The sequence below is a fragment of the Phasianus colchicus genome, chromosome 3 (assembly GCF_987193195.1).
Source record: "Phasianus colchicus chromosome 3, bPhaCol1.hap1.1, whole genome shotgun sequence".
NCBI lineage: Eukaryota > Metazoa > Chordata > Aves > Galliformes > Phasianidae > Phasianus > Phasianus colchicus.
In genome coordinates this window covers 40,585,558-40,613,405 of record NC_143438.1, presented here as the reverse complement: position 1 = coordinate 40,613,405, position 27,848 = coordinate 40,585,558, and the positions used below count along the sequence as shown (strand labels likewise).

General features: G+C 35.9%; 1 protein-coding gene across 2 annotated transcripts; it reads right to left on the bottom strand.

Moving 5' to 3' along the window:
• On the bottom strand, positions 1–27,179 carry TMX3 (thioredoxin related transmembrane protein 3). 2 transcript variants are annotated; one of them, XM_031589016.2, is made up of 16 exons: positions 26,889–27,179; positions 26,583–26,640; positions 21,508–21,547; positions 20,276–20,399; positions 18,095–18,140; positions 16,649–16,729; positions 15,333–15,432; positions 15,033–15,110; positions 12,415–12,481; positions 11,746–11,844; positions 10,808–10,865; positions 9,883–9,936; positions 9,503–9,559; positions 4,820–4,949; positions 2,603–2,671; positions 1–1,241 (listed from the first exon to the last, which is right to left on the bottom strand). In XM_031589016.2, exons 1-16 carry the CDS (start codon positions 27,034–27,036, stop codon positions 975–977), a joined length of 1,476 nt encoding a protein of 491 aa, XP_031444876.2. In that variant the 5' UTR covers positions 27,037–27,179; the 3' UTR covers positions 1–974. The 2 variants fall into 2 exon arrangements, with proteins under 2 accessions (XP_031444876.2, XP_031444877.2); XM_031589017.2 differs by having other exon boundaries at positions 26,583–26,637.
• Positions 27,180–27,848: the final 669 nt, after the last annotated feature.

The window sequence follows — 27,848 nt, the reverse complement described above, 5'->3', positions numbered from 1 at the left end:
TCATTTTCACAAGACTGTATTAGAAGTGACTTTTATGACTAAACAGATAATAAAAATGCATTATACTGATCAATTTGTATGAAAGTTAATATTATGCTCTGTTAATTCTCTAGGTAACAGTCTCAAATAGTAGTATCAACACCAACCACCTCAAAGACTTGTAACAATCTAAATTAAACACTGTAAACATGTTTACATCAGTCAAAAACTTGTCATGTGGGATTTTGGCAAAATAGTTAGAGCGCTTGTGTCATCCTTTATCAAGTTGTACTGCAGTTTCAGAAAACTTTTAGTACAAATGATCATTTGTAATAGAAGTTTATGTAAGCATAAAACAATTTAACACGTAACCTTGTTGGAAAGTTTTAAAATGTAGTTCTCCAATAATTTTTAGCTGCTAACATATTGTATATCACAGAGATATTCCTGACTGCCAGTAATTACATTAGTACATAATAAAACAGTCCTCTGGTTTATAACAATTTACATTTAACTTGATAACAAAAAATTATTTTTTCCAAAATAATGTGCAACAATAAAACATGTGAGTTCCTGGAAAAACCGTAACATGTCTTTAACTATCAAGGTTCTGAAAGAATTTACAGATCTCTTGAATTTTCTTAGTATACAGACTTAATTTTGAGTGTTTGGCTGGGCTGTATCATTATCATTTCATCAAATATACTAAGGTCAAGTAACATTATCTCATTGTTCTAGGAACAAACAATAAAAAACCTCCCCAAAAGTACCTGCAAGTTCCTTCATATTCCTTTGATAATTATTAAAGACAATTGAGAGAACATCCCTATTTCAGCTCTTTTTCCTGTCAATATCTGAGAAAATTTAAACACATGCAAGTCAAAACTACCTTAATGCAGACATAAAAAGGTCCTCTTTCATGAAGATCACCAATAAATGACTACTTTCAATAAATAAGTCTATTTGGAAATTCTAGAGATTTTTTGTTCAACACGTTAGTCCTTTTTCTTTTCCAATAGGTCTTTCTGTTTAAGCTCTCCATCTGATAGTTCTTCATATTTTCCGTTTTTTTCCTCCTCTTGCTCCTCCTCACTGCCATCATCTGTGAGCTCTCGATCGCTGTTTTCCTTTTTAACTGCCTCCTGTTCATCTACACCTCCATCTGTATCAGCTGTGCAGATTCCATAACACATTATGCTGATGACACCCAGGGGCAGCCCAAAGAGAAAGCATCCCAAAAGTGGTGAACTCTTGAACACTGACTGTTGGAACACAGATTTAAAATCAAAAACACTTTCATTGAACATACACAGTTATCACATTACTTATTACTCTGCATATTTATTTACTAAGATCTGAACTGAGTCAGTTTTCTTCAGAAGGGCAAAGCAGTCATTTTAGCCATTCCTACTGTAAGCTCATTAAAAAAATCTTAGGTTAATATTACAATATTCCAATTGGACGATTAATGTTAACATACTAGCTACAAATTCTACTCATTGTTTGAAGCTTGAGAAACCATTGTGCTAATAATGTTAAACTAACATTTTAAAACAACCAGTTTAAACTCTCATTTGTGTCTCATTCTCAAAAATGAGTTTGAGTCATCATAAGGGATCTGGAGAAACCACCTGGTATTAGAGAGCTTCCTATTAAAGAGTAGCTTGAAAGACTTTATTGCACAAGAGGAAGGACTTCTGGTTTCGGAAGCTGATGCGTGAATGCTGCATGCTGACAGAAGTTTGGAAGCCACATAAAGAAACAAGCAAACGTGAATTCAAATTCACAGCAAAGATTTTTTTGTTTGTGTATGACAAACAGAAAAAAAATTATGTACTTCTGCCCAATAAAATGCTGTTAAGCATTGTTTACCTCCAAGAATGATAAAGTATTTGTTTTAAAATCACACCAAGTATACTATTTAATCTCTTTATGCCCTAAATAGCTTTCCTCAGAACGTAAAAGTGCTATTGTTTTCAATGAGAGGAATAAAAGGGGGTTAAGAAAAACATTTAATTCTTTCTGTTCTATCCCTTAAAACATACATCAGATTTTAACACAGAATGGGAGTGAAAAAATAAGAAACTCTGTATGCTGAATATTTAGCACACTAGAAAATGTTAGAGACTTTCATCAAAAAGTTAATTAGGCTTATACCTAATGCATATGTGTATGAGCATATACATGAACAGATTTATATAAAAATATTTCTAAAATCCATGAAAACATATGCATCCTGATTGATAAGGCTACCATCTGTATGGGAATTTTTAGGTCATGATCTGAACTGATGACTAAGCACTAGGTGACAAGTCATGGATAAGCCAGTGAGCTCAGGTGCAAGCAATGCATGTGAGCAACCAGAAGGGGTGGACCCAGGATCGTTACCCTCATTTATGTATTAGCAGTTGAGGGAGAAGCATCTCTATTCGAAAATGATGCTCTTCTTGAGATATCACCAGTCTCTAGAAAGGATGAGCCTCCTTCTTCTAAATAGCTTTTTAAACTAAATCTTAACAAATCTTAACAAATACCTTCATAAGTGTGCTCCTGTCGTAGTAGAAGGCATTATCACTACCTTCCATTGCTCTACACTATCTAATTTACAAAATATAAAACTTACCACTACAGTAGACTTGGCATCATAGACTATTCTCTTGATTCGTTGCAGAACTCCATCACCACCTTGTGCCTGAAATTTCAAATGGAACCATGTCAAAACTGCTGACACTTTTCAGTTATGATTCCAAAAGTTCATTCTTCAGACCTTGAAATCTTAAGCCCCTTTAGAAGGAAATGAAAAGTAGTTATTCTTGCATCTCACAATGCCCAGACACTCCAACTTTTCTAGCACGGACAAATATCTATATTCTCAAGAAAAATTTTCCCAAATTATTTTAAGCAAATGGTTAACAGCAGACACATGGCACTCCTCCTGTGGAGAAACACTAAGAAAAACTAACAACTGTCCCAGTGTAACCATTATAAAATTGAAGAGAACCTTCTTTTTTAAGTTGATTGATAACTATTTAAAGATAAAAACAGAAGCAGTTAGAAAAATCTAAAAAGTAACAGAAAAATACACAGGCGTAATAAAATATAGCTTGTGGCCAGTAATATCAGACCATCTGCGTTACTACCTGAATTAACAGAGTTTCCAAAATACTAGATGAATCTGAAGCTAACTTGTGTGTTGAATAAGGCCAGTCTTCACCTGCCTCAGGATGCCAGAGAAACAAATAGGATGAGAATCTACATTTTGGAGAAAATCAACTGACCAGAACATGATCCTGACCAAATTCTCCTAAAGTGCAAATTACAGAGATGAAGGACTCAAAGAAGGCTACCAAGACCATACAGAATAACAATGTGAATATTCCAACACCTTACAAATAAAGGAGGTAGGGATTGCCACATTTCTCAGAAATTTTACTGTGGTTCAGAAACCCTACATTCTATTACTAGTTTATCACTGTACTTTAAAGACTGCCAATTTATTGGGTCTGAGCATATCTGTAGTAATGCCATTTTATGTCTACAGACATCATTTAGCTTCAATGAAGTCCATCCTGTATTAGCTCTCTCATGTACATACAAAAGATGTGAATTTAAACAGGCCTTTAATCATTCTAGCTAAAATACTGTAAACAAAACATACAAAGACACAAGAGATAGTACAAGAAAAAACACATGGCATCACAGATACTGTTACTCTAGTTAAAAACCAGACAAACTAATATAATCTGTCGTATTTAAACAAAGTTAAACAGATGCTAATAAAAACATAATTCAAAAATTTCAGGTGCAATTAATATAATTAAAAATATTAAAGAATTGAGAATTGAAGGAAAAAATGCAACTAAAGAATTTACTTGGAATATTCCCTGCCTCGTGTTCAGATACTTAGCCAGTAAAGTCAACGACAGCAAGCAAATCCACCCATATTGTGTTGTTGATATATCAATCTGTCAGACTAAATAAACCAAAGTATCCTGTGTGACTGAAACAGTCTACAGCCTTACTTGTTATTACTATTCAGCATCCTAAAACTGTTGGCATAACGTGATGCGAGATTCAACTAACGCAGTAAGTATTCATTGTAAAGAGAACTGGACATAGGTGTCTTCCAGGAGGCAGCAGGATGATTTGTCAGCACTGCCTTCTTTCACTGAGGGGCCACTCTGTCCAGGGAGCACAAATGAGAGTGATACAGTCTTTTCCTTATCCGCACAACATAGCCTTTTGCTCAACTTACAGTCCACTGAGGGTAGAAGCAAACCTGAGTTTGCTTTGCTAACGTGGGAAAAAAAAAAAATCGTCCTAGCCATTAACTGTGGGTGGATTGATTAGCTTTGTTAAAAGGTCATTAAGAGCAGGTAGAGAAGAGCAAGCTTGTGTCTGAAATATGCAAAGGAAGCATACCACCAGTCTGAATCAGAACATATCATTCATGAAGCTGCTAGATTTATTTAGTCATTGCCCAAAAGAAAGCATAGAGCTAAATTACATTCACCAGAAAAAATTTAAAGGAAACCAGGAAGAGAATTAAAAGCTCTCAATTTATCAGTGACAACAGTAAAAGAAATATCAAGATAACTTAATAAGCTCTATATGGTAAAACTACGTTTGCTTGCTATTAGAAGTTCTGCAGTCAGAAATCTGAGCAAAGGAAAATCCTGAACTCAGAATCACACATATATATAGACAGTGTCCAAGATAAGAAGACAAAAAAGAAGATAAAAGCATTTGACATGACAATCAGAGCAACTTTTTTTTTTCCTACTTCAACATCTTTAAAATAAACACCAACAACATATTTCAAGTCACAATGAAAACTTACTTCAGCTGTACCATCCAAGATATTGTTAATAAACTGAACCATATCTTCTGTGTTCTCGATATGCCTATCTGGTAGAAAATACTGCTGATTGGAGGTATTCAAAACAACAATAGTAGGAATTGTCAAGTCACTGGAAACATAAAAAAAGGTTAGACATAAAAAATACCGTCTACATCACTGCAATTTAAATGACTTCTACATCATCTAATGACATTCTACATCATTAATCTTCTCCATGCGCACTGTAAATACCAGTTCCTTAAATAAAAGAAGGAAGAAGAAAGAGAATCACTGCAATGGTACAAGCATGTTTCTCACTAATACTTTTCCTTCTTGTCTGTGTCAGTGAAGCTACTGAAGCTTACTGTATTTTACATACCCATAGTGATTGCAAATAAAGTACCTTGTGACTTTCCTATTAGAGAGAGATCTCAGACAGTGGCCTCGCATAACAAATGCGGTAGTGGCACAACAGTGCACAAACACAAAACTATAAACCAAGAATTCAATCCCAGTTCATCAGCTCTAATAAATCAACCTTTGCCTATTAAGTCAAAAGAATACAGTACACTTTTTTTTTTTTTACACGCCTTTTAGATAGAGCAAACAAGCTAGAGTTTTTAAACCATTATTACTCATTAGCTGACATTCAAATGTATAATTACTACTAAGTAACACAATCAGAAAAAAAATAGATTGGAAATCATCTCTAGAGATAATACAGTATAATCTACTTCTCCAAGTAGGACTAAATTCAAACTTAGCTCAGGTTTAAGAAAAAATGTATACTACACAAGCATATTTTTCAACAAACAACATAATGCAAACCTCATTTTTCTATATTTTCACTCTTGTCTAGCAGTGACTCACCCATGTCTATTTCTAATCCAAGTAATATTGATGATAATTTCAGCCTTCACTGTGGCTATTATAATCCATGATCTCCATAATCAATTGTATAAAAATACTTAGCATTTACTCAAGATTCTAAATTTTCCTTCATGTCAAAGAAATTATTGCACATTTTCTGACACAGTAATCTTCTAAACTTAATTCCAAACTTAGCCTTGAGTAACTTTAATATTTATCCATGAAAATGTTAAGCTCCTAGAAAACTCTAGGATTTAAGGCTGAGACCATATTCCTAGAATTCAAGTTTAAAGCACGACGCACCTCAGAAGAAATAAGACCTACTAGAGATAACAAAATAATTTCATCTTTCTGAATACACTCAAAAAAAAAAAAAAACAGCTTTGTCAACAGTGAAAGCTTGCAACAGGATTTTCTAAATACGTTTTCCCCCTACACATTTTTATTCTCTATTTATTAGAATTAATTGAGTAATATAAGTAAGGAGTCAATCAAATCAAGTGCTTGATTACAACTTCTCAACTGCTGCCAAAATGCATCACTCTGGACATATCAAAATAAGTTTCACTATTTAGATATGGAAGAGAAATTGATACTAAGCAGTGTATACCACTTCCCACCCATAATGGAAAAATAAAGCACCAAAAACACATTTAACAGTTTGGTAGTTAAATTTTTGGAGTTGTCTGAAAAGCAATTAAAAATTAAACTTGATATATAAAATTTATATGCTATCCTGGAATTCATAGTCACATGCTCACTTGGGTTATTACAAGAGCTGAGAAATAAAGATGTACAGACACCTTCAGTTGATGTTATAAAGTTGTTCTATACCTCACCTTCGACAAATATATATATGAATTATGAGGAATATTTCAATGAAATACATAATATACTACTTTCTTCTTTTGTGCACACTTCTAAGTACTATCATTTTTTAACTCTACAGAAGCATTCTCTTCCATTGCTGAAGACAGAGATAAATGGCACTATTAGTGGAATTACATGGTCTAATATCAGATCTGAAGGCTCGTGACCCTGCCTGTGGCAGGGGCATTGGAACTTTTTGATCCTTGGGGTCCCCTCCAACCCAACCCATTCTATGATTCTACATCTAAGTCTACAAGTCTATTTCTAATAGGGACAACTGGTAGAATTATTTTGTCCTTTGTCAAGGAAGGGTATTTATTGTTATTGTGGAAGAATAAAACATTCTGTAATAGATTTCTCCTGTTTCAAGAGGCTTTTTCTACCTGTTTTCTCTTGCTGCCACCTAGTGGAAAATTGAAGGCCCGACAATATCATTTTACTCAAAATATTTGGGCAATCATGTAAACAGCAAATACTTCTCTTCAGTGTATTTTGCTGATTTCCAGTTATACTGGAAATGCATGTTTCCTTTAGGAAATAAACTAAAAGTCTGCAAATAGTTCAACAGCAGCTTTTCATATACAACAAATGATAAATTTAGGCATTTTGTAGATTAAGTTAAATAATCCAACTGAACAGATCTAACAATTATTACCAGATCACTACTGCTGTAAATAACACTTGTTCTTCCCCTTCATTTATTTTTTTTTTTTTTTATCCCAGGGAACTCATCTACCTCCCTAGCTTCTGTGCACATCAATTCCAGTGCTCAGCAGAGTGTGCGCTGAGTTAAAAAACAGTTAGGTTTTTGTTGCATCAGTAAAATACCTCTCCTACCCTCTTAAACAGAAAAATGAAGCAAATTTATGCCAGATAAACTGAAAAAGCCACACAGGAAAGGAAATAAAGAAAAGTGGAAGGTCTCGTTTTTTGGCAACCAGAAAGCACTGAACCAATAATCACACTATTTTACTCCAACTGATGACAGATGTTTTCAAATTACTTGTACTCAGATACTAAAACGAATCTAGAGGCATTTCACAGAAATACTAACTAGTACTTCTGAAGTCCTCATGGATCTCCTAGAACTTTTAGTGGCACAGTTTTAAATGAAAGCATTTGCACATCTATCTTGTTTTCTTACTCTTGACCTTGTAGACATCTTGTGGCCTTAGATCTAGCATCCACAAGAGCTACAAGACCAGACAAATATAAGACAGACACTATGGAAGATGGATACTGCAGACTACTTGCTCATAGTGTGTGCTTCGATCAACAAGAAAGGAACTCAGAATACTCCTCCAGTGCAAAGCTGGCATATTTATTCCTGTTGTGCTCTTCCTTCATTTAGAAGGCCAGACAAGAACAAGTCAACAGTAAACACCAACCAACTGAACTCCCTGGTGACAGATCTTTGCAAAGCAAGGACAAACATTAAGCGTTTTGTTAGGTTACTTGTATATTTCAAAAGCTATTAAGTACATACCCCACAAGCAGATAGACAGCATCTTTTACACATTTCATGCAGGTACACGTATCTCTGCATTTCAGCTCTACAAATCCATGGTGAAAACATGAATTCATGGTGTCTGCTAAGTGATATTTCAATGCCAGCTTCTAAAATGGTAATAGATACCTGTCTCTGTTTTTAGGAAGATCTCTCACACAATCACTGGCAAATACTGTACTTTATTCCTCAACTGCTTTTCAGAAAGTAAGGGCACATAAAGCAAGATACATTTCAACAAGCTTCAGTTTTGAAAATGCCCTAGTAAGAATAAAATAAAAAAAAAAGAACAAACCACGGCTAGAGTAAAACAAATTTCTAACAGGAAACATAAAACTTCTAATTTTGATAACATGCTGTAAATTTAACCAATGACAGGGAAAAAAAACACAACATACAGTTCTAATAGAGTGCTTTATTAGGTAAACCTAAAAGATAAACCCTGTCAATCAGCACTACCAGTAAGACAAACCTCTAAAATTAAATTATGCAGCTTTAATTTAACAAATGATACTATATTTCTGAGGACAGTAAAAAGGCAGGAATTCTTCAGATGACTTTTAAGTTAAATACAATAGCAACAACCACAAGAGAAAAAAAGAATACTGAAATGCTGACACACTAGGGGGAAGTGATGCCATCCAGAGGGCCCTGAACAAGCTTGAAAGGTGGGCCCATGGCAATCTCATTAAGCTCAACAAGGTCAAATGCAAGCTCCTGCACCTGGGTTGGGGCAATCCTAAGCACAGATGCATGTTAGGCACAGAATGAGAAGGATTTGGGAGTGTCGACTGATGAAGATACAACATAAGCCAGCAACATGCGCTTGCAGCCCAGAAGGCCAATCGCATCCTGGGCTGCATCAGAAGTGTGAGCAGCAGGCCGAGCAAAGTGATTCTGCCAACTCCACTCTGCTTTTGTGAGACACCACCTGGAGCACAGCATCCAGTTCTGGAGCCTCCAATAAAAGGACATGGAGTTGTTGGAGCAGATCCAAAAGAGAGCCACAACCTTGATCAGGGGGCTAGAACGTGCTCTATGAGGACAGGCTGAGAGGGCTGGGGCTCTTCAGACTGGAGAAGACTGTGGGGAGACCTTACATAGCAGGCTTCCAGTACCTGAAGGGGGCCTACAGGAAAGCTGGGGAGGTATTTCTTATAAGGCCAGTAAGAGACTAAACTGGAAGAGAGTAGATTTAGACTAAATATCAAGAAGTTCTTAACTGTGCAGGTTGTGAGATACTAGAACAAGTTGCCCAGTGAGGTTGTGGATGCTCCCACCCTGGAAGCATTGAAGGCCAGGCTGAATGGGACTTCGAGCACCTGGTATAATGGGAGGTGTCCCTGCCTATAGCAGCAGGATAGGAACTAGATGATCTTAAAGGTCTCTTCCAACCCAAACCATTCTATGATTATATGAAATACACATGTACTTACTCCATCAATAAGCTATTGATGTAATCATTTCCATCCATATGGCCAAACTGGAAGTCCCTGTAAGAAATGCAATGAAAAACATTATAAAACACACAAAAAGGAGTAATGAGTCTCAGCATTAAAATAAGTTTGTCCTAAATATTTTTTCTTGTAACTGAAGTACACAATCAGCATTATAATGCAAAAAAAAAAAAAAAAAAGCAATGTTACAGCACAATCAGCTATGCAAAACACACTCAGTTAATGAAACAGTCAACTAATATCAGTGTACAGTTAAAAAACACTACACCATTTCTCAGGTAGAAAAAAGAAAAGTAATTGCTGCCTTAGAAAGGTTAGTGCAGAAGTTCATTTAAGCTATTGTAGAAATGTGTGCACACCTGTGAAAGTGATCCCGATAATCTCTTGCAACTTCCTGAATAATTGATTTCAGTCTGGAGACAGAAAAAAAACAACAAAAAAAACAGTCAATCCAAGATATACTTTGTCAAAATTCAAACATTTAGATTTTCTCACTAAGTAGCAAATAGCATCCCATACGCAATAACATTTGCCTACTTGATCAACAAAAACACACTTTGTTCATCTTCCTTGATTTTAAAGGTTGAAAGGCAATCTAGCATACAGTGTCAATATGAGAAAAAGTGTGTCAGACTGCTTTGCTTCATCTATTATCATCTGAATATATGACACTGTGAACTTGAAGAAAATCCAAAGATGATCTGTCAAAATTGTATATACACTACTTGAACAATATTTTCTTAGCTTACATATACAATCATATGTAACAGAAAAAAAGTCTTGTTCTTCCAGTCTCTAGCAAATTCTGACTCATATTAAGAAAGAATATTTTCAAGGAAGTTCTGCACACAATTAATAGCTATGCATCACTAAGTTCATTTTAACGCAGCTGAAGGAAGAGCAGCCTTTTGTTTAAAATTAATAAGTTTATCTCAAAATCGTCTGAACGCAAGTACTCTCTTTCATATTAGAAAAGTAAGGGTATTTGAGTTCACAAGATTTTAAGAAAGTGACACAATATCTTAAAGAACTATGCAATCACTGTTCATGTGATCTCATTGAAAGTCTCCCTTTAAAACTATATGGACTTCAACAGGGCTATAAACAAAGTCATAATTATGTCACAATCTAGAGAACGTAATATTAAGTTAAGACTTTTCATTTAGTCTAGAATTTCTGAATTTTTAAGGAATTTCCAGAAAGTGTCAAGATTTTATAACTCAATGAATTAGTTCTCCACCATACCACCACATTTCTCCATGTCATCGGTACTCAACTACATACCTCGTATGTTCCACTGAAGAGTTTTTGTCATCAATTACTGCAATAGCCACAAGTTTTCCTAAAAAAGGAATACAGTACTTGAAGCCACTTAAAAAGAAATTGCATTTTCAGATAGAATATATGCCAATATCTGGACAATTTGTAACAGCACTTCAGTAAATGCCTTTTTGAAATATAACATTACTTTCACAAACATGTGAGAACCCAGGCATTCTGTATCTATAGAACTTCGAAGAAACCAACGCAACATCGAGTATAAACTTGTTTTTAAATGGGAGGTAGATTATAAATTACCCTGACCTGGAGGAAAAAAAAAACAACAACAAAAAAACAGTATATCCACGGCTTCCTAAGCATATAAATACTCTAAGAGCAATACTGAAGTTACTTGGATGCAAAGTTTTCATTCGTCTTCCAAGAAATTTCACTGAACACAGAAGTATTCTGGGACAGGTCCATTTCAATAGACATTCATCTCCCTACCTCACCATATCTACTCTAAAGATACTTGAATTAGCTACTATCTGACAAAATTATATAACATACTTACCTGAATAAGTCCATCCATATCTGACATTTCAAAATCTGTTTATAAAATTCTGATGGTTTTTCAAGAATTTATGATTTATAAAAAACCTAAATCATTGTTAAATTGAAACCCTTGCTCAATTTTTGTGAATACTACAAAATTAGACATACTTATTTTATGCTGTTATTAAAGGTCTAGCACAGGGTTTGGATGAAGCCTCTAGTACATATAGAAGGTCTCCTGTTTTTGAAGTTGGTCAGACATCAACTCTTAACTTCCAGATTAAGTAGGATTTTTTTTGTTTGTGTATTTTATCTCATAAAAAGTATCCTTTCTTACTCCTCTTTGCTTTTTCTTAATGTATAAGTTTAATTTTAGAGATGACTGTTCAAACATAGCAGCATCTCACCTGTATCTCCAAGTTCGTACAATGTAAAACCATCTACAGTAAGATAACCTTGAAATCTTTCTCGATTTATCCAGGATGACAAATCACCATCTTCATACTCTAAAAATACAAAAAATGCTGAAAGTTAAATACACATTGTATGAAAGAGAAAATGCCACTTGATTTTTCCCCATTTTCTGGGGGCAACAGGAGGAAACAGAATTATTAATATATCAAACAGTACCTCCTCGCCCTCATTCCTGAAACATTAGTATATATTTTGAAAAGTAAAAGTCACCTATCAGAAATGAAAATTCTTGTTCATTGTATCTAGATTTCCCCAAAGCTTATGTTAATGTGTGACACCTCTTCAGCAAGTTTTCTTCTACTTTCTGATTTGAACAGTGAGCAAAGGAGAATATTTAAGTGCTTTGGTGCAGGCAAAACAATACTACTGGAAGCTGCATCTCAATGATTAACACAAAGTGAACTTTAACTTCAACATCAGTATTGATAAAGACAATTCCTCCAATGATGTATTTTATTCCATAAGTAATCAAACTTTTCCCTATGCTGTCATTTATCACAAAATTATTGGTGCACTTCCCACTGCTTCATCTTGCCTTGAAATAAGCAACTCCACATTTGCTTTCAGAATCTTCTTTCAAAGTAATGTACACTTTTACTTACCATCATACACAAAGTAAGTTCCATCTTTGAATACAACAACAGCAGGTAGTTCAGGCAAGGTCAGATACTGAAAGAAAGGTATTCTTCGGTTAATCCACAAAAAATTAGAAGTTTTTTTTTTTTTTTTTAAACAAACATCTCTGAAGTGTGGAAAACTATTCCACAGGGAAAATATTCAAGTACATTTAAACACATTTTGCCTACATTTTTAAAAATAAGCATTCCATCTTCTGCAATATTAACAAGTAAGAAAACATAAACCTATCCTCAACAGGTAGGCCTCATAAAATATAAACCAAACAGCATTTTTACACGTATCTGAAGTACCATCAGAAAGTTTTACTAAAATTTGACATGAACTTTAAATAAGTAATAACTTGAAAGTATCATCAAGCTTGCATTATGCTGTTTCCAATTTGTGCTGTTGTCAGCGTATGTGCCATACAGAAACTTTTAATGAATGAACAGTCAATAATACAAAAGACTTAAAGAGTACTACATTGATAACATGCCCCACTAAATCGACCGTTTTCTGTGTTCAAGCTGACAGAAATACAGACATTCCAGCAGACAAGCCTGCAAACATCCTTCATATAAGAATACAGAACAATGAACGCATACATTACCATCCTGAACATGCTATTAGGATTCATTTGGTCAGCAATATACTCAAAAATACAAAAGGTATAAAAACCTTGTAAAGATAATGTTAACAGTCACAATCAGTCAACTCAATAAAATGCAACAAAAAGCACTGCATCTACTCCTTTCTGTTAGCTATCATTCTAAGTTAAATTTTTAGAGTTTAGAATTGTAGAATAGAACCTGTGATTAATAAAAGACTACCATATTTTTAGTCCTGATGATGAAGATGATGTTGAATCATTTCTCTAATTTATTTATGGTTTGGAGAAACATAAGAACAGTATAATGAGTACTTCTCCAAATAATACGCCTTCTGTAATCATTCTGTGTTATCTCAGAAATGCAAAATCAGTAGGTTTCCAATGTAAGAGCTCATACACATGATTAAGAAGATTAATTCTAAATAATGCTTTATTCTCTTATTCACCACAAGCATAGTTTAGCACTTTTAAAGATCAAATCAGCATATGTCCACCTCATGGCTTACAACATACATCTAAAGCTTGAAACAAGATTAGTCAAGACAACAAAACAAAGCCAAACAGTTAATATCGCATCTCATCATGAAAAGCCTCATTACAAGTAGCAACCAGTCACTTCATAACATTTTTGCTACTCTGGAAAGAAACAGTGTACAGTCACTACTACAGTTACAATGATGTAACATTTGTGGCAAATTACATTGGGTAGAAAGAACAGTTGACTGCTTACATCAGAAAGAGTTCCAATCTTTTACATTCTTGGTCAGTAGCAGCTAAACTGTAAACCACAATATTCATATGGAAGTAATTTTTGATAAAAGGCTCCTGGAAATCTAACAATATCCTATTCATAATGAAGTCGATTCTACTTCTCATCATTTTTGAATATGTAGATATCTAAAAAAATAAATACATATACTAGTTCTCACACTGCTAATTCTGAACGAACTTCAAGGTCATATGTTGTCAGACTCAGCAGCCTCAGTTCCTATTTGGAGATAACTAGAAATGAAAAGGACTACTGATCACAGAATATCAGGGATTGGAAGGGACCTTGAAAGACCATCTAGTCCAATTTCCTTGCTAGAACAGGAACATCTAGATCAGGTCATACGGGAACGCATCCAGACAGGTTTTGAATGTCTCTAGAGAAAGAGTCCCTCTGGGCAGCCATGTTCCAGTGTTTTGTCACCTTCACTGTAAAGAAGTGGTTTTTTTTTCATATTTATGTGGAACCTCCTGTGTTCCAGCTTGCACCCATTGCCCCTTGTTCTATCATTGGATGTCACTAAGAAGAGCCTGGCTCCATCCTTGTGACATTCACCCTTTACGTATTTATAAACATTAATGAGGTCACTCCTCAGTCTCCTCCAAACTAAAGAGACCCATCTTCTTCTGCCTTTCCTTATAAGAGTGATGTCACTTCAACAGTTAAGCAACAATAGTTAGAAACTTTTCGCCTTTTTGATTAAATACAAATGACTTCCTTTCTATCATATAACATCTCTCCCACATCCAAGAGACAGTACAGCAGGATTCTGTAGCCAGCAGACTTGGCTGGTTGATATGTGGACAGAGTACTGACCAGCTGTATCACACAAGCTGGAAAGAACTTATCTTTCCACTGAAGCTTCCAATACTATGGTATCCCATGCTATAAACACATGAACTAATTCCAAAAGTGGCTGGTGAAAAGTTTTTCAGGAGCAACAAGAGCTTTGCAATGGGTAAAAATGAATGCATGCATATTCTTGAGCTGGTTATGCAGAATTCAGTGTGGGCTGAACATGTCTAATTTTATTAACATATTTAATCAGTTTATTAATATTACTGAGCAAGTCATTTTGTTAACACAAAGCATGTAGACTCAAAACTTTACAGTGAAATTATTTGAAACCTATCAAAGACAGATGTATTGCAGGAAGCCATTTCTATGCCACCAAAATAACAAAAGAAGAACATTTTTATGGACATAGGAACTGAACAGCTTACCTCAGGTAGCACATCTTCTGAGGCAGAAAAAAAGTATGTATAAACAATTAGTTCTGAAGCAACTTCAATGTATTTTTCCTGCAAAAATACAAACAATTTTTTTTTTAATGGTTCAGCCTCTAGGATGCTTCAAAGTTCTGCAACATACCGTATCTTCAAAAGACTCATCAAGAAATAGGGGTAGGACACAAGATTATAAAATCACTTCCAGTCTTTGAACTTTCTAAAAGTTATTTTACAGTGTGTCTGTGGAGAGTCAAAAGAAATATCTTTTAAAATAAATTTAATCTAGTTTCAAACCTTTAAAGGAGATTCCCCACCAACATATACAAAAAATACACGATGCCTCTTTCGCACATGCTCAAACATATGCTGGCTAGGAAGTGGCCTGATAAGAGGTCTGGAAAAAAAGAAAGAAGAAAGAAAAACCTTAGTTTCTGCAATCTGTCAAATCACAAGTAGAAATCCCAAAGAAAATGCCATACAGGTAGTTTTGCTTCTGAAATTCCTCAATCCAAATTTATCCAGTTTTTCAATTTCTATCAGAAAATTATAAAAATTATTATATTATTATAATAATAAAAAATAAATTATTAATTATAAATAATACACTTACATTTTAGATTAGCATCTTAGAACAAATACTTCTATACAGAAAGGGTGGTTAAACATTGGAATAGGCTCCCCAGGGAGGTGCTGGAGTCACAGTCCCTGGATATGTTTAAGAGCCATTTGGATGTGGTGCTCGGAGATATGATTTAGCAGAGGGTTGTTAAAGTTAGGGTACTATGGTTAGGCTGTGGTTGGACTTGATCCTTGAGGTCCCTTCCAACCTGAGTAATTCTATGATTCTGTGTTGCTATGATGTTAATATTCAAGCCACTTACCAGCTATACAATCATTTGAGAGAAAAATTTCTGAACTGAAGTACAGCAGGTAGATGATGTGGTTTTAGAAATATTCTTTAAAAATTTTAGTAAGCTATTAGATCACTGACACTCCTACACTACAGAATTATCAACAATTTCATACAATTAGTATTATATGTCTATATGAAAATCACTTAATTGTATCTAAGGATGAGAGGAAGAAGTGTCATTTCCTTCCTACTCGAAGGTTTGGAGGCCATGGGCCACCAGAAGGAAAGAAGAAATTGTGAACATCAGAAAAACTTGTGAACACTTCTGTAGAAATAATTTCATCACATTGCTAACTGCCACACCTTTGCTGATACACAAGCACATATTTTACAGATTAAGGAAACTTGGAGTATTAAACAGATTGTCTTCATAACGGTATTCATATATTAATCCACATTTATGTCAATATTTTTGTCTATAGCTCCTATGAATTTTGTTTGTCCATAGTTTCCACAACTTTGAAAAGCCCTAGATCTTGCATGATAAAGAACTGTAAGTGTGACTAGTCAGTTCCTATTTGCCTTCTCCATGTCACTCACCACCAACTTCACAGGCATTGCATATAACATGCACATTGCATATAATTTTTAAAGTCAAGGTATTTTTATCATTTTTTAATCAGTTGCATTTTTGGCCCAGCACAAAATATTATGGAAATATTAGGTCAGAAGCAGTCTCACAGAATTGTATACTTACCCTGCTACTCTATTAGCGAATTCAATTATATCATCTTTGGTCCTAGGTCCTCTATAGTTGTATGCCAAGTCACCTTTTAAGCTGGATAAATGGGAAAGGCAAGAAAAAACAGCCAAGAATTAGCTCACATTAAGAAGCCACAGATTCTGAAGAACAAAATTAAAATCAAATAAGTTTTATCCACATATGCAGAATTACTCAAGCTTTTACTAGTCACTTGTTCGCAAATTATAATCAAAATTATTTTTAAAATATTCATCAACAAGCAATTAGCAAAAATAGAAAAAAATCAGTAACGCAATACAATGTATTTATGGAGTAAAAACTTATTTATACAATATCTAATAATAACATTTAAAAACAATTACCATTTTATGATTTTTTCTAGTGTGTAGCAATCATAAATACAGAAGTTGCAAGGAATATTTGCTTATAAACTCAAAACAGCTAAAACAAATCCAAAGTGTCTTTTTTCCTTCTTCTTAGTAATTGAGAAGTAGCAGATGATTTGTAAAACTTTCTGAATGTATGCATTAAAGATTCCACAAAGTGCTTGTCAATTTATTGTACTTCCCATCACATGTGTATTTAATTAAGGTTTACTACGTTGTAACAGGCTTCCTTTGAATCTAAGTAAGTTTAGGAAGCCCATGTGAAGAAGTAATAATAAAACAGCTTTCTATGCCTCTATATGACAATAAATTTATTATCCCTAACAATATCTCAATATTTGAGTCATTTTTGAGAAACGTAGTTTAAAAATTTAATATATATAGTGAATCTAATACTTAAACAAGCATACACTGTGAACAACCCCTATATAACCAATGAAAAGTGATCAACATTACTATTTAATGTGACTTTGTATTGGACTATGCATATATATACACCTTATATACCTATATACCTTAAGAGTATGTATTATACCATTACAGCTTGGATTTTTTTTTCTTAAATAAATGTTAACCTCCATTAATTTTTCAGTTAGTGATGCAAGAACTAAAGCTACATGTGCACCCATTGTCAAACAACTGCTCTCACACTTTAACCTCTACAGTAACCGAATAACTTAGAGAAGATTTTCAGGAAAATCACTGGAGAGAAGGGCAATTGAAAATAAGAAAGCAAAATTAATAGCTTAGAGAAGTTAATGGAAAGACTTAGGTATACAGTTACTGTCTGGATCACTCTCAAGACTTCAGAGCAGTTAGTACATGAAATTCCTTTCTGTATTTCATATAAATGCATACACACACTTTTAAAGTTGCATATAAAACAGCGGCAAAATGAATTCCAAAATTACTACACTATTTTTTTTAAACAATTCAGATAATGTTTTCTGTTTGGTTTGTTGTTTTTTAAAATGGAAAACTACCTTTTACACTTATCAAATAAATGTTGGGAAAGATTGAGTTCAAAATAATTCAGTGAGAAACATCAACTTACAGCTTAATTGTTGGATAGCCTCGCACTCCGAATTCAGATGCAATACCTGAAATATATGCATTAATGCCAAACTGAACCAAGTCTTGTTCACTTGCCCACCTTAAGGTTTAAGCAGTTTCCTATTCAAGGCACATAAATAAATGCAGAGGCTCCTGATTTAGGTGTCAGAAGTAAAATGGCATGAAAATCCTCTAAATATAAATGTTTGGTCAATTTTCACTATAAGGTATTATGCATTTAATGTGAATCATACATAGAACCAGCTGGAAATATCTGAGGTAAGAATTAAGCATCATGGATGTAGGGTTGTAAACATCCATCCATCCCACCCTACCTCACGTTTGCTCAAAAGGCTGCGTCTTGATATTTGGGACATCCTTTACAGTTGTGAACGTAGCAACTGCCACCTTAGCAATACCTTCAAGATAATTTAGTGTTTTCCAGAAGTTAAAATAAATACTCCTTAAAGAAAAGAAGAAAAATCTAGAATAAGTCTAAACTTTTGATGCCTCTACAGTTCCCTGACAGGGTGGGGAAGAAAAGAAGAGCTAAAAATGCACCAAAAGGTTTTAATACATGAACATTCTGAAGCTACCAACCACATGCCACAGTAGCGCATGTAGGAGGACTGAGCGCAGGGCTCTGAATAACCGTTTAGAATGTGTGACTCGTGATCAGGTCAACACGAATCGTACAGAGCTGCCAATAGAACTAGCAGCTCACATTCTAGCATCTCACTCAGAGCAGACTGATCTAAAAAAAAGTGGTCTATGCTCACTTCAACTTTGATCCTTTCCTCTTATATTTATTTTATTAAAAACTAGAATCCGTTAAGACGTGTGCTAATATGTTCAATCACAAGGACTATCACTAGACAGTTTATTTCTTCTCGCAAAACTGTTCAGAACGTTCAAGAAAACTGCAGAATAGGCAGGTTGTTTTTCTGTTTTGTTTTTAAAAACATCCCATCCATGGAGATTACTGAAATCCTCTCAAGTGATTTATCTACAGGACCAGTGTCACTTGTTGATACAAAGAATACTGTACAGGCAAATAGCAGCAATTATGCTAGCACTAAGTGCAATTTATTTCTGCTTTAATCACATTCAGTGGGCTTTAAGGCAAACTTGCACAAAAATTCAACTGATACACCAGGTAACAGTTCTGTTAGTATAACCACTGAATTTATTAGATGCTCTGTATAGTTTCCATCAAAACATTCTGATGGCAAGCTATCATAAATTCAGACTTTTCATGTTGCTTCATCTTCCTATTAGAAACCCAAAACCAGTTTCATACAACCTCCATATTCTTTCCTGCCACATATATGTGCCCCACTGCTATATTAAGTATGAAGAAACTCAATTATCACTGAAGAAACTCTGCTTAAAATGTTATGCAAATATAACAGTCCTGAATACTTGGTCTTAATTGCATACAGGCATCACGTGGACCCTACAGTTTCCTATGCCTTCCCTTACAGATTTAAGTGAAATAACAATAGACAAGCACACTAAAACTAAGACAATAGTATTAAACACACAAAAAGTCTCTCATGTCTCTCAAAACCACTTCTCTGAACACCTCAAATTTTGTATGTTTCTATTCCTGAAAAAGCTCTAGGGTCAGTACATACAAAAGGCATCATCAAAAATGAAAGCATTAATATAGCTCAAATTGATTCTTCAAGAATACATTTACAGAGAAACATGGGGAGAAATTGGCTCAACATTAACATAACGACTTCAGTGATTGCAGTTGGTTTTTGGTTTAACATTTCAAGGAGTAATTACCTAAAAAGAGTAACAGCAAGAACACAAACACTTGTCCAACAGTAATACAGGAAACATAAAATGTGGTTAAATCGGATGTTGTCAAGAGAAGCACTACTCAGAAACACTTGTATAAAGGTATTCTAAGAAGCATATCAAAAGGGACATACGCTAAAAGCTTTCCCCTTTCATTTGCTAAAAAATCCCCACACAACCAGCAGTAAGTACAATAAAAAAGTGCACACAGCATGTTGTCACTTTCAGAATAAAAAAAATCAGGAGATTGTTTCCCAGCAACTGTTTTTACATGAATTTCTTATAGAACAGTAGAATGACTAATGAAAACAAAGAAAGAACAGCTTCTGTTTTGAAGCCATTAGGAAATTATCTCCAATCAAACTGTACTTACTAGAGAAGGAAGTTGCATCCATCTTTCCAACTCTCACTGGGGAGCCCATGTTTTTCATTTCTATACCCACTTCATTCCACACAGGCTCTAATTTCTTGCAGTGGCCACACCATGGTGCATAAAACTAAGAAGATACAAACACATTGAATTAAATAAAAAGTCAGATACATTAGTAAGGTTTATTTCCCAACTCTGTTCTTCTTCAAGTTGTATGAAAACAAACCTGACAGTTACTTAGAAAGATGGAGTGATAAACTGATCTTCTAAGATTTGATACTAATTTAATATGAAAGCAGGAGTTATAAAAGAATGTACTCAATTGTAGCACTATTATACTATTATTCCCCCCAAACAGGCTGTGTAGCAACATCTTAAAAACCTCTTGAAGTACTTTTGTTGTTTTTCTGTTGTTTTTTCTTTTTTGAAAGTGAAAGCATATAATCAATCTATCCAGGAATATAAATTTACTTTGCAAAAATATATATATTATTCTTTGAAAAGGAGATTGTATGTGTGTATGCATATATATATACACACACGCGCACATACTTCTAAAGCTGTTCTCTGTATCCCAGTTTTTCAAGAAACTACTTCCATACAAACAGTCTAAAATCAATTCCATTTTTTATCAAGATCAGAAATGTGAAACTTCATTTTACTTTCCTGCCTATCTTGCTATAATGCCTCAGTAAAATTAACAGAGAAGATTCCAATGTTTTAGAAACATGATCATGTTGCAAGCTGACAAAGTTAGATTAGCGATGTGCATGAAGATAATATCCATCTTGAAACTGCATTTATTGTTTTCCCTACTGAAAAGTATCACATTTCTTTCCAAATATATTGGAAAGAATGGACCATTTCATATATTTGATGCTAAACGTCTCGCAAAAATTAGTCGATAGAATTGTAAAAAATTCTGCATGCAAGTTATAACCCCTTCATTGTAAGTGTTAGATAATCTGCTTTCCATTTTTAAGGGCTGTAAAATATAGGTTGAACATTGCCTGTATTCAGTACTCAGTCTAAATTGTGGTTCATACTGAAAATGGAGGACAATTGATTATCCATCCTGTTGAAAGAACTAGTCATGTAACTTCTCTGTGTCACATACAAATGTTTTTCCAAACGATGAAGCATCCCCACTAGTGATCATAATAATGTACATTTTCTGTTTTGAGTTCCACTGTCAAATAATGGGCAATTCTTCCTATTTTTCCTTCTATACTCACATCTACAAGCCAAATATCATCTTTACGGTTTTCTTTAAACCTAGGAGGGAAAAAAAAATAAAATTAATATATCTGTAAAAGTCTATAATTAGATTAAAAACTACAGATACTAGATAGCTGTTTTGTTTCTCTTTTGGAGAAGAGAAGGGGAGGTGGAGGAACAAAGTTATTTTTCGTTAAATAATCCCAGCTCATGATACTACATGCACAATCTTTATCTTTTATATTTCTACAGCCATTTGCCAAGGCCAAAATAACAAACAATAAACAGCCAATCCACACAGAACCTAGAAAGCATACCAAAATTCCACAAATCTATTTGATTGTGATGTGTAATCCAAGGGAGAAAAGTATTCTCCAGGTATTATACTAAACACTGCATGTTGATAACTGTTCAGAATACATAGTAGTCATCTTCCTATAGCACTGGTTTACATTGTTTATCCTAGCTTTACTGAATGTAAACTGACTAAATTAACCTTATGTTAACATGCAAGGCAATTTTTGTTCAACTTCCTTCAAAGTTCTACCTCTCTCATTCATCTGCTCCACTACATGGGGATCTGTTCATCTTTTTACACAAGTTACACAAAACAAAAACTTACTGGAAGACAGATGATTTGCAAATAAAATATTAGAAGTCATGGTCCTATTAAATACTTTCAAAGTTAGAGCAATGACATCCCTATGAAGTGATTACCTTTAGCCGTAAACTTGTCATGAAAAGCATAAAAATATAGAAATAAAATAGAACACACTGTTTAAAAAATATATAAATAACTTTTCAAGAGTACCAATATATTTTAACACACAGTTGTCACTACAACAAAATCATGGAAATTATCTTATTACTTAACTATTCTTACGTTGAAAATGAAATAAACCGCAATCTTCATGTAAGGTTGTTTCCTTTAATAAAGATACGAGCTTTCATGAAAGTGACTACATCTGGGAGAAATTAGAGCTGAATGTTTTAAACTTTTAACTACAGAATTTCAGTGGTTAATTGGACCCTCAAAAAACATATGGTTAGTGACTAACATAACTAACAACTTCAGGAAAACAGTTCTTAAGTCACAATTGCTTAAATATATCACCTCACGAAAAACATGCAGAGCTAGCAAAAGAACTACAGGGAGCCTAGCATCTCATGAGAACTCTAATGAAGCTCTAGCTAAATTCCCACAACAAATAATTAGTCATGATGCAAAAAGTAGAAAGCAGCTACTGAATCATCAGATACTGGGCTGCATTTGCATGAGGGCTGCACCAAAAGTAATGCCTATTTTATTACATCGGTCTACAACATCAGAGGCAAGTGTTGGTGATACAACAGCAGAGAAGGCTGAACCTTCTCATCAGTGTTCCGTTACATTTTGTTGCTGTGTAACAGATGACAGCAGAGAGGCAGACTGACAGAATGGTGTCTGACATGGAAGTGCATATGAAACAAAGGTGTGGAACTGAATTCCTCCACATGGAAAAAATGGCACTCTTTGATATTCATTAACGCTTACTGAATGTTAATGGAGACCAAACAGTGGATCTGAGCATGGTGAGATGCTGAGTGGTGCATTTCAGCAATGATGACAACACAGTTAAAGACAAGCTACGTTTTGGATGGCCATGCACAGTGTACAATAAATAGGTGTACAGAGGTAAGGCTAAGTAGGATTATCGTGGTGAAAAGACAATAAATGGAAAATGCTCACCAGTGTTGTAGGCTCGCAATAAACTCCACAAGGAGTGATCTCCAGAAAGAGATCCTTCCTCCGTGGCAGTCAGCCCTTAAATGGGATATAGGAGAGGTGGAGCCAGGCTCCACCCCTCCAGTAGCACAGGTGAATTGCCTTCACCTATGCTCCCACAGCTGACTCATTGTTTTGCCTTAGGTGGTCAATCAGAGGTTCAGGCCCTGATCAACAGTTCCCACACTGCTACCCTGAAATGAAGAACATCTCTATCAATTCATCTATACAAATCAATTAACAGTTGTGACTATGTTGAAAAACAGCATTTTGTAGCTCAGAATTTGCTCCACCAAACAGTCTTAGCTGTTTGCTTTTATATCTGTTGTAGTTTCCGTGGAAATAAATAGTAGGAATTATTTTTGGAGCAACACACATATTTAGAATATCACCTTTGTTTTGTTGATAAGGAGTTTTTCTCCACCCTGTCACATATGACTGCATTCCGAGGAATGATACTTTAATAGGAGATTACGCAGAACATTAAAGATTTTAGGAAGGTAAGCTGAAGTCTTACCTGATGGCATACAGTAAGAAAAGGAATGACAGAAAGGAAATACCTGAAGACTGTGTATTCCAATTGAATTTTATAATTTTGACAACACATTCAATGGGCCTAATATATTGTAAGAGAAACTTTATTACTGTTAAAACTGTAGCATAAACTGTACAACTCATTTAAAGGCATCTATTTAGTTAAATTATCAACTCTAACCTTAACATTACCTAAACAAGTTTGAGTTCACACAATTATGTTTTGTTAATGATTAAATTATTAGACTTTATTAAAGAAGCTAACCACACAGCTGGAGAAAAACAGAGGTATCCGTACAAACAGGTATTTCAGCATTTTCTTGAAGGTGCTGTTTCTAGTTCCTGCAAACACATTTCCAAAAGTAAAATGCCAGCGCTTTTTGTTAACTACCCTGCGCAGCCCTATTCTGTCAGTAGACACAGGCACAGTCACACTGGTGGAAAGATGATACAGGAATCTCATCTCCTTGACTAAAATGATTTGTCTCAAAAACATATAACCTCTCAACACTTTACACTCTGCGATCAAGTACTACCTCAATCTCCACTTAATACACATACCCATTGAATTATTTACTGTAAAAAGAAATCAGCATGAAATCAAACTAAAGACAAAGGACTTGATTCCAAAGGACTTAAAGCGGAAGCTTTAAGCTTTTTAAGCTTCCACTTAAAATGGAAGCTGCTGCTTCCACTCCTCCCTTTCCCTTCTCAATCTCCTTACACCATTTCCGATCCTGGGCTGAGCTCCTACAGCATCTGTACAGATAGAAAAAATACTTAACTTTGAGTAAGGCTACAGACCTGTTTCATTATCACATTGGAACAACCCTTCAAAGTGCAAGATAAGCAACTGATCTGAGGTAGGCACTAGTTAAGGTCAGAAGAAACTGACAGGAAATATAGCTCTTAGTTTGCATGCATTCAATGGCCCAGTCAGGTGATGCTGAGTAACTCACATCTCTGTTAGTTATTCCCTGCTACTTGCTTTCTTCTATACTAAAAACCTGGGAAAGGGACTTGCACCTTGTGCTAACAGGCATTGTTTGCAACTGCAAAAATAAAAATTAAAAAATTAAAATCAGCAATAAACAAGTTTTCATTATCAGCAAGAACTCCATAACATTTATGTATCTGTAAAGTGGGAAACTAGAAGCTTTTATCAGTCACTGCTCCCAACCTTTTTTTCCTATTATTTTTTTTCACTGTTTGCCAAGCAGCTAAAAAGAAAAGACTGCCCTGAACAAGTCACAACTTAATTCCCATTTCCAACTGCAAATACAGAAACTCATATAGTTACATAGCTGAAAAAGCAAAGCATTCTAAAACTGGATTTTCAGTTATCAGCTATTCCACAAAAGTTGCATGACTACAGAACTGTTCTTCACTCCAAACAACAATTACACTTAAAATTACACCTGAAGAAACACGATATGGGAACATGATATGGATGCATAGATGCACATTATTTTATTCCCGCAAACTGTTTATCTTCAGCCTCTGAAAATACGAGGCATGGATCACAAACCAGCTTTGAAAATCAACTCCAAGCAGTTACTGTGCTTCAGCTGATCTTTAACAGCACTTTAAACACAATGAAGAGATGCTGAGGTATCTCTCTTTGATACCCTTTCAATACATTCCCATTTCCTACTCCATTAATTCACTACTCTCATTTGATCCTATGATTAACTGCTCCAGATGAATCAGCAGTATGTTAAAAAAAAAAAAAAAGTAGCTTTCTGACTGCTCAACTACATGAAGGAAGCCATTATGCACTGAACCCTCATAAACACACAGTCTGTGACTAACTTAAATTGATCAGGAAACAGCTATGTAATATATTCTCTTCCTCCTAGTCTTCTCAGAAAGTATTTTCTATACTTTCTATTTCAATTCTAATAGTTGTGCTGCCTTACAGTAGTTCAGATCAACTTGCGGATCTAACAAAAAAAAGTTACATCCACTTGTAGAAAGTCAGTTTTTAGAGAGAACTACAAGCAGAATCATTAAGGTTGGAAAAAGACCTCCAAGACTGACTAGTCCAACCATCAGCCCATCCCCGCCATGCCCACTAACCATGTCCCTCAGTGCCACATTCACATGTTTTGTGAACACCTCCAGGGACAGTGACTCCACCACCTCTGAGTACACTGCCACAGAACTACCACAGTAAGGCAAGTAAAGTTAGTACATAATTAAGTTTAAACCAGGTCTATGCATTTCAACACCACCAGGGAACTAAGGCTAAACTTGCTGTAAAAGCATATTTTTACGCAGGAACATAAGCAGCACTCCACAAACCAGTCATGAACCAGTCCAGCAAGCCTGCCTTATTACTCTTCCCTTTCTGGCCAGGCATCAATGCACTTTCTCTTCCAACTTCTTGTTGCAGTTACGCAGCAGAGAAAAATGAAGAATTTAGTTGAACACAACCAGCTTTAACTCGGGGTGGCTACCAGCCTACCGATGTCTTTATTCCACCAAAAAAAGAGAAAGAAAATAAAGTCTGAGAACACTTTTGAAAACAGGTCCTGTGAAGACAGCTCAAAACAAGAATAAAACACTCCCCAGCTTAGTCGATGGCACCTAATAAATACAAAGCCCCAGAATTACTATCGTTGCTTCTAAGAGGAGGTTACTTTTCCTGAGTAACCTTCTGGACGGCTTACACTGCACAGAGCTGTTAGCCTGGGAACTACCTCCCCCCCCCACACACACACACACTTTCCTTGTCCTGACACAAAAAAGAGTGATTTCTAATTAACACTGCAAGTCACACCCAGTACTTACGATTCATCCAGATCCTCCACAAAAGCCGCCTCTGATGCCAACGCCAGCGCAACCACTGCTGGGTGAGAAGAACCGTAAGTGACCCCCAGCCGGACTGGGGGTGCCCGCTCTGAGTCCTTTGCGCTACCCGGGTTCCTCTCCCAGCCCTCACCTCCCTTCACCCCCGCCGCGGCTTCCCGTGCCCGCACCGTCCCCGCCGCCTCCTCACGCCACGGCACTGCCCGCCACCCCTCGGCCCTTCTCCCGTCCCAGGGCCCGCCGCTCTCCCCAGGTCCTCCCACCGGCCGCATCCCGCACGGCTGTTACCTGCCGCCCACAGACACCGTGGCCGCCACCCGCCCAGCGCTGCCATGTTGACAGAAGACCGGGTACGGCCGGAAGGGGAAACGGCACGGCGCCGTGCCGACCTTCCCTCACTGCGCATGGGCAGGCAGCGTGGTGCGGCGTCTGCCATAGGAATAACGGTGACCCGGGGCGGCTGATGTCTGCATCTCTGTATCTTTCAGGGCTCTGGAGAGCCGCCCTTGGGCGGCGGAAGAAGAAGAGGGAATCCTGGCATCATGCCTGGGTGCAGCTTGGTGTGCGCCTGCTGCTTCGGTAGAGCTCGTTCCTACGTTTCCCGAGGAAGTCGCCGCGTTCCAGTAGCTCCTATGGGAACACAAAGGGCTAGGGCTCTTCCCGGTCTTGTAGATGCCTCCAGGTTTCTGCATTCAGTCGCAGATGGAAAGCTTCTGACTGTTTGTGAGGATGTTCACTGCCGAGCTGGACAGCACTCAGGAGAGCCTTCTGACTGGCACCGTGATGTCCCAGCGGCTCCAGGTGCTCTGATCGAGTAAAAACAAAGTTCCTGTTCCTTGAAATGTGAATTTCAACATATCTGTACCATCCAGAGCTCTTTGATGGGTAGGATCCCATACTCTACCACTTACTGTTATGTCAGCAACCCTCCATCACGTTTATGAAAAACACAGGCTCATTCTAATATCAATTTTATCGTTCTCCTCTTTTCCCATCCTCTGCTGGCTTGCTGTCAGTGCAGATTTGCAGATCCTGGAAAAGCAAGTAATCCAGCTAAGAAAAAAAAAAAAAAGAAAAGAAAAAAAAAAAAAAAAAAAAGAGTATTTGAAAGCAAGTTTGTCCATCTGGAAATATTTTGCCTTACTTAGAAACACACTGGGGAAATTTATTACTATATCCAAACACCTGTGGGTTTATAGACAACAGCAAGCCTCTTCTTAGTGGTTCCCAGTGCCAGCACAAGAGCCA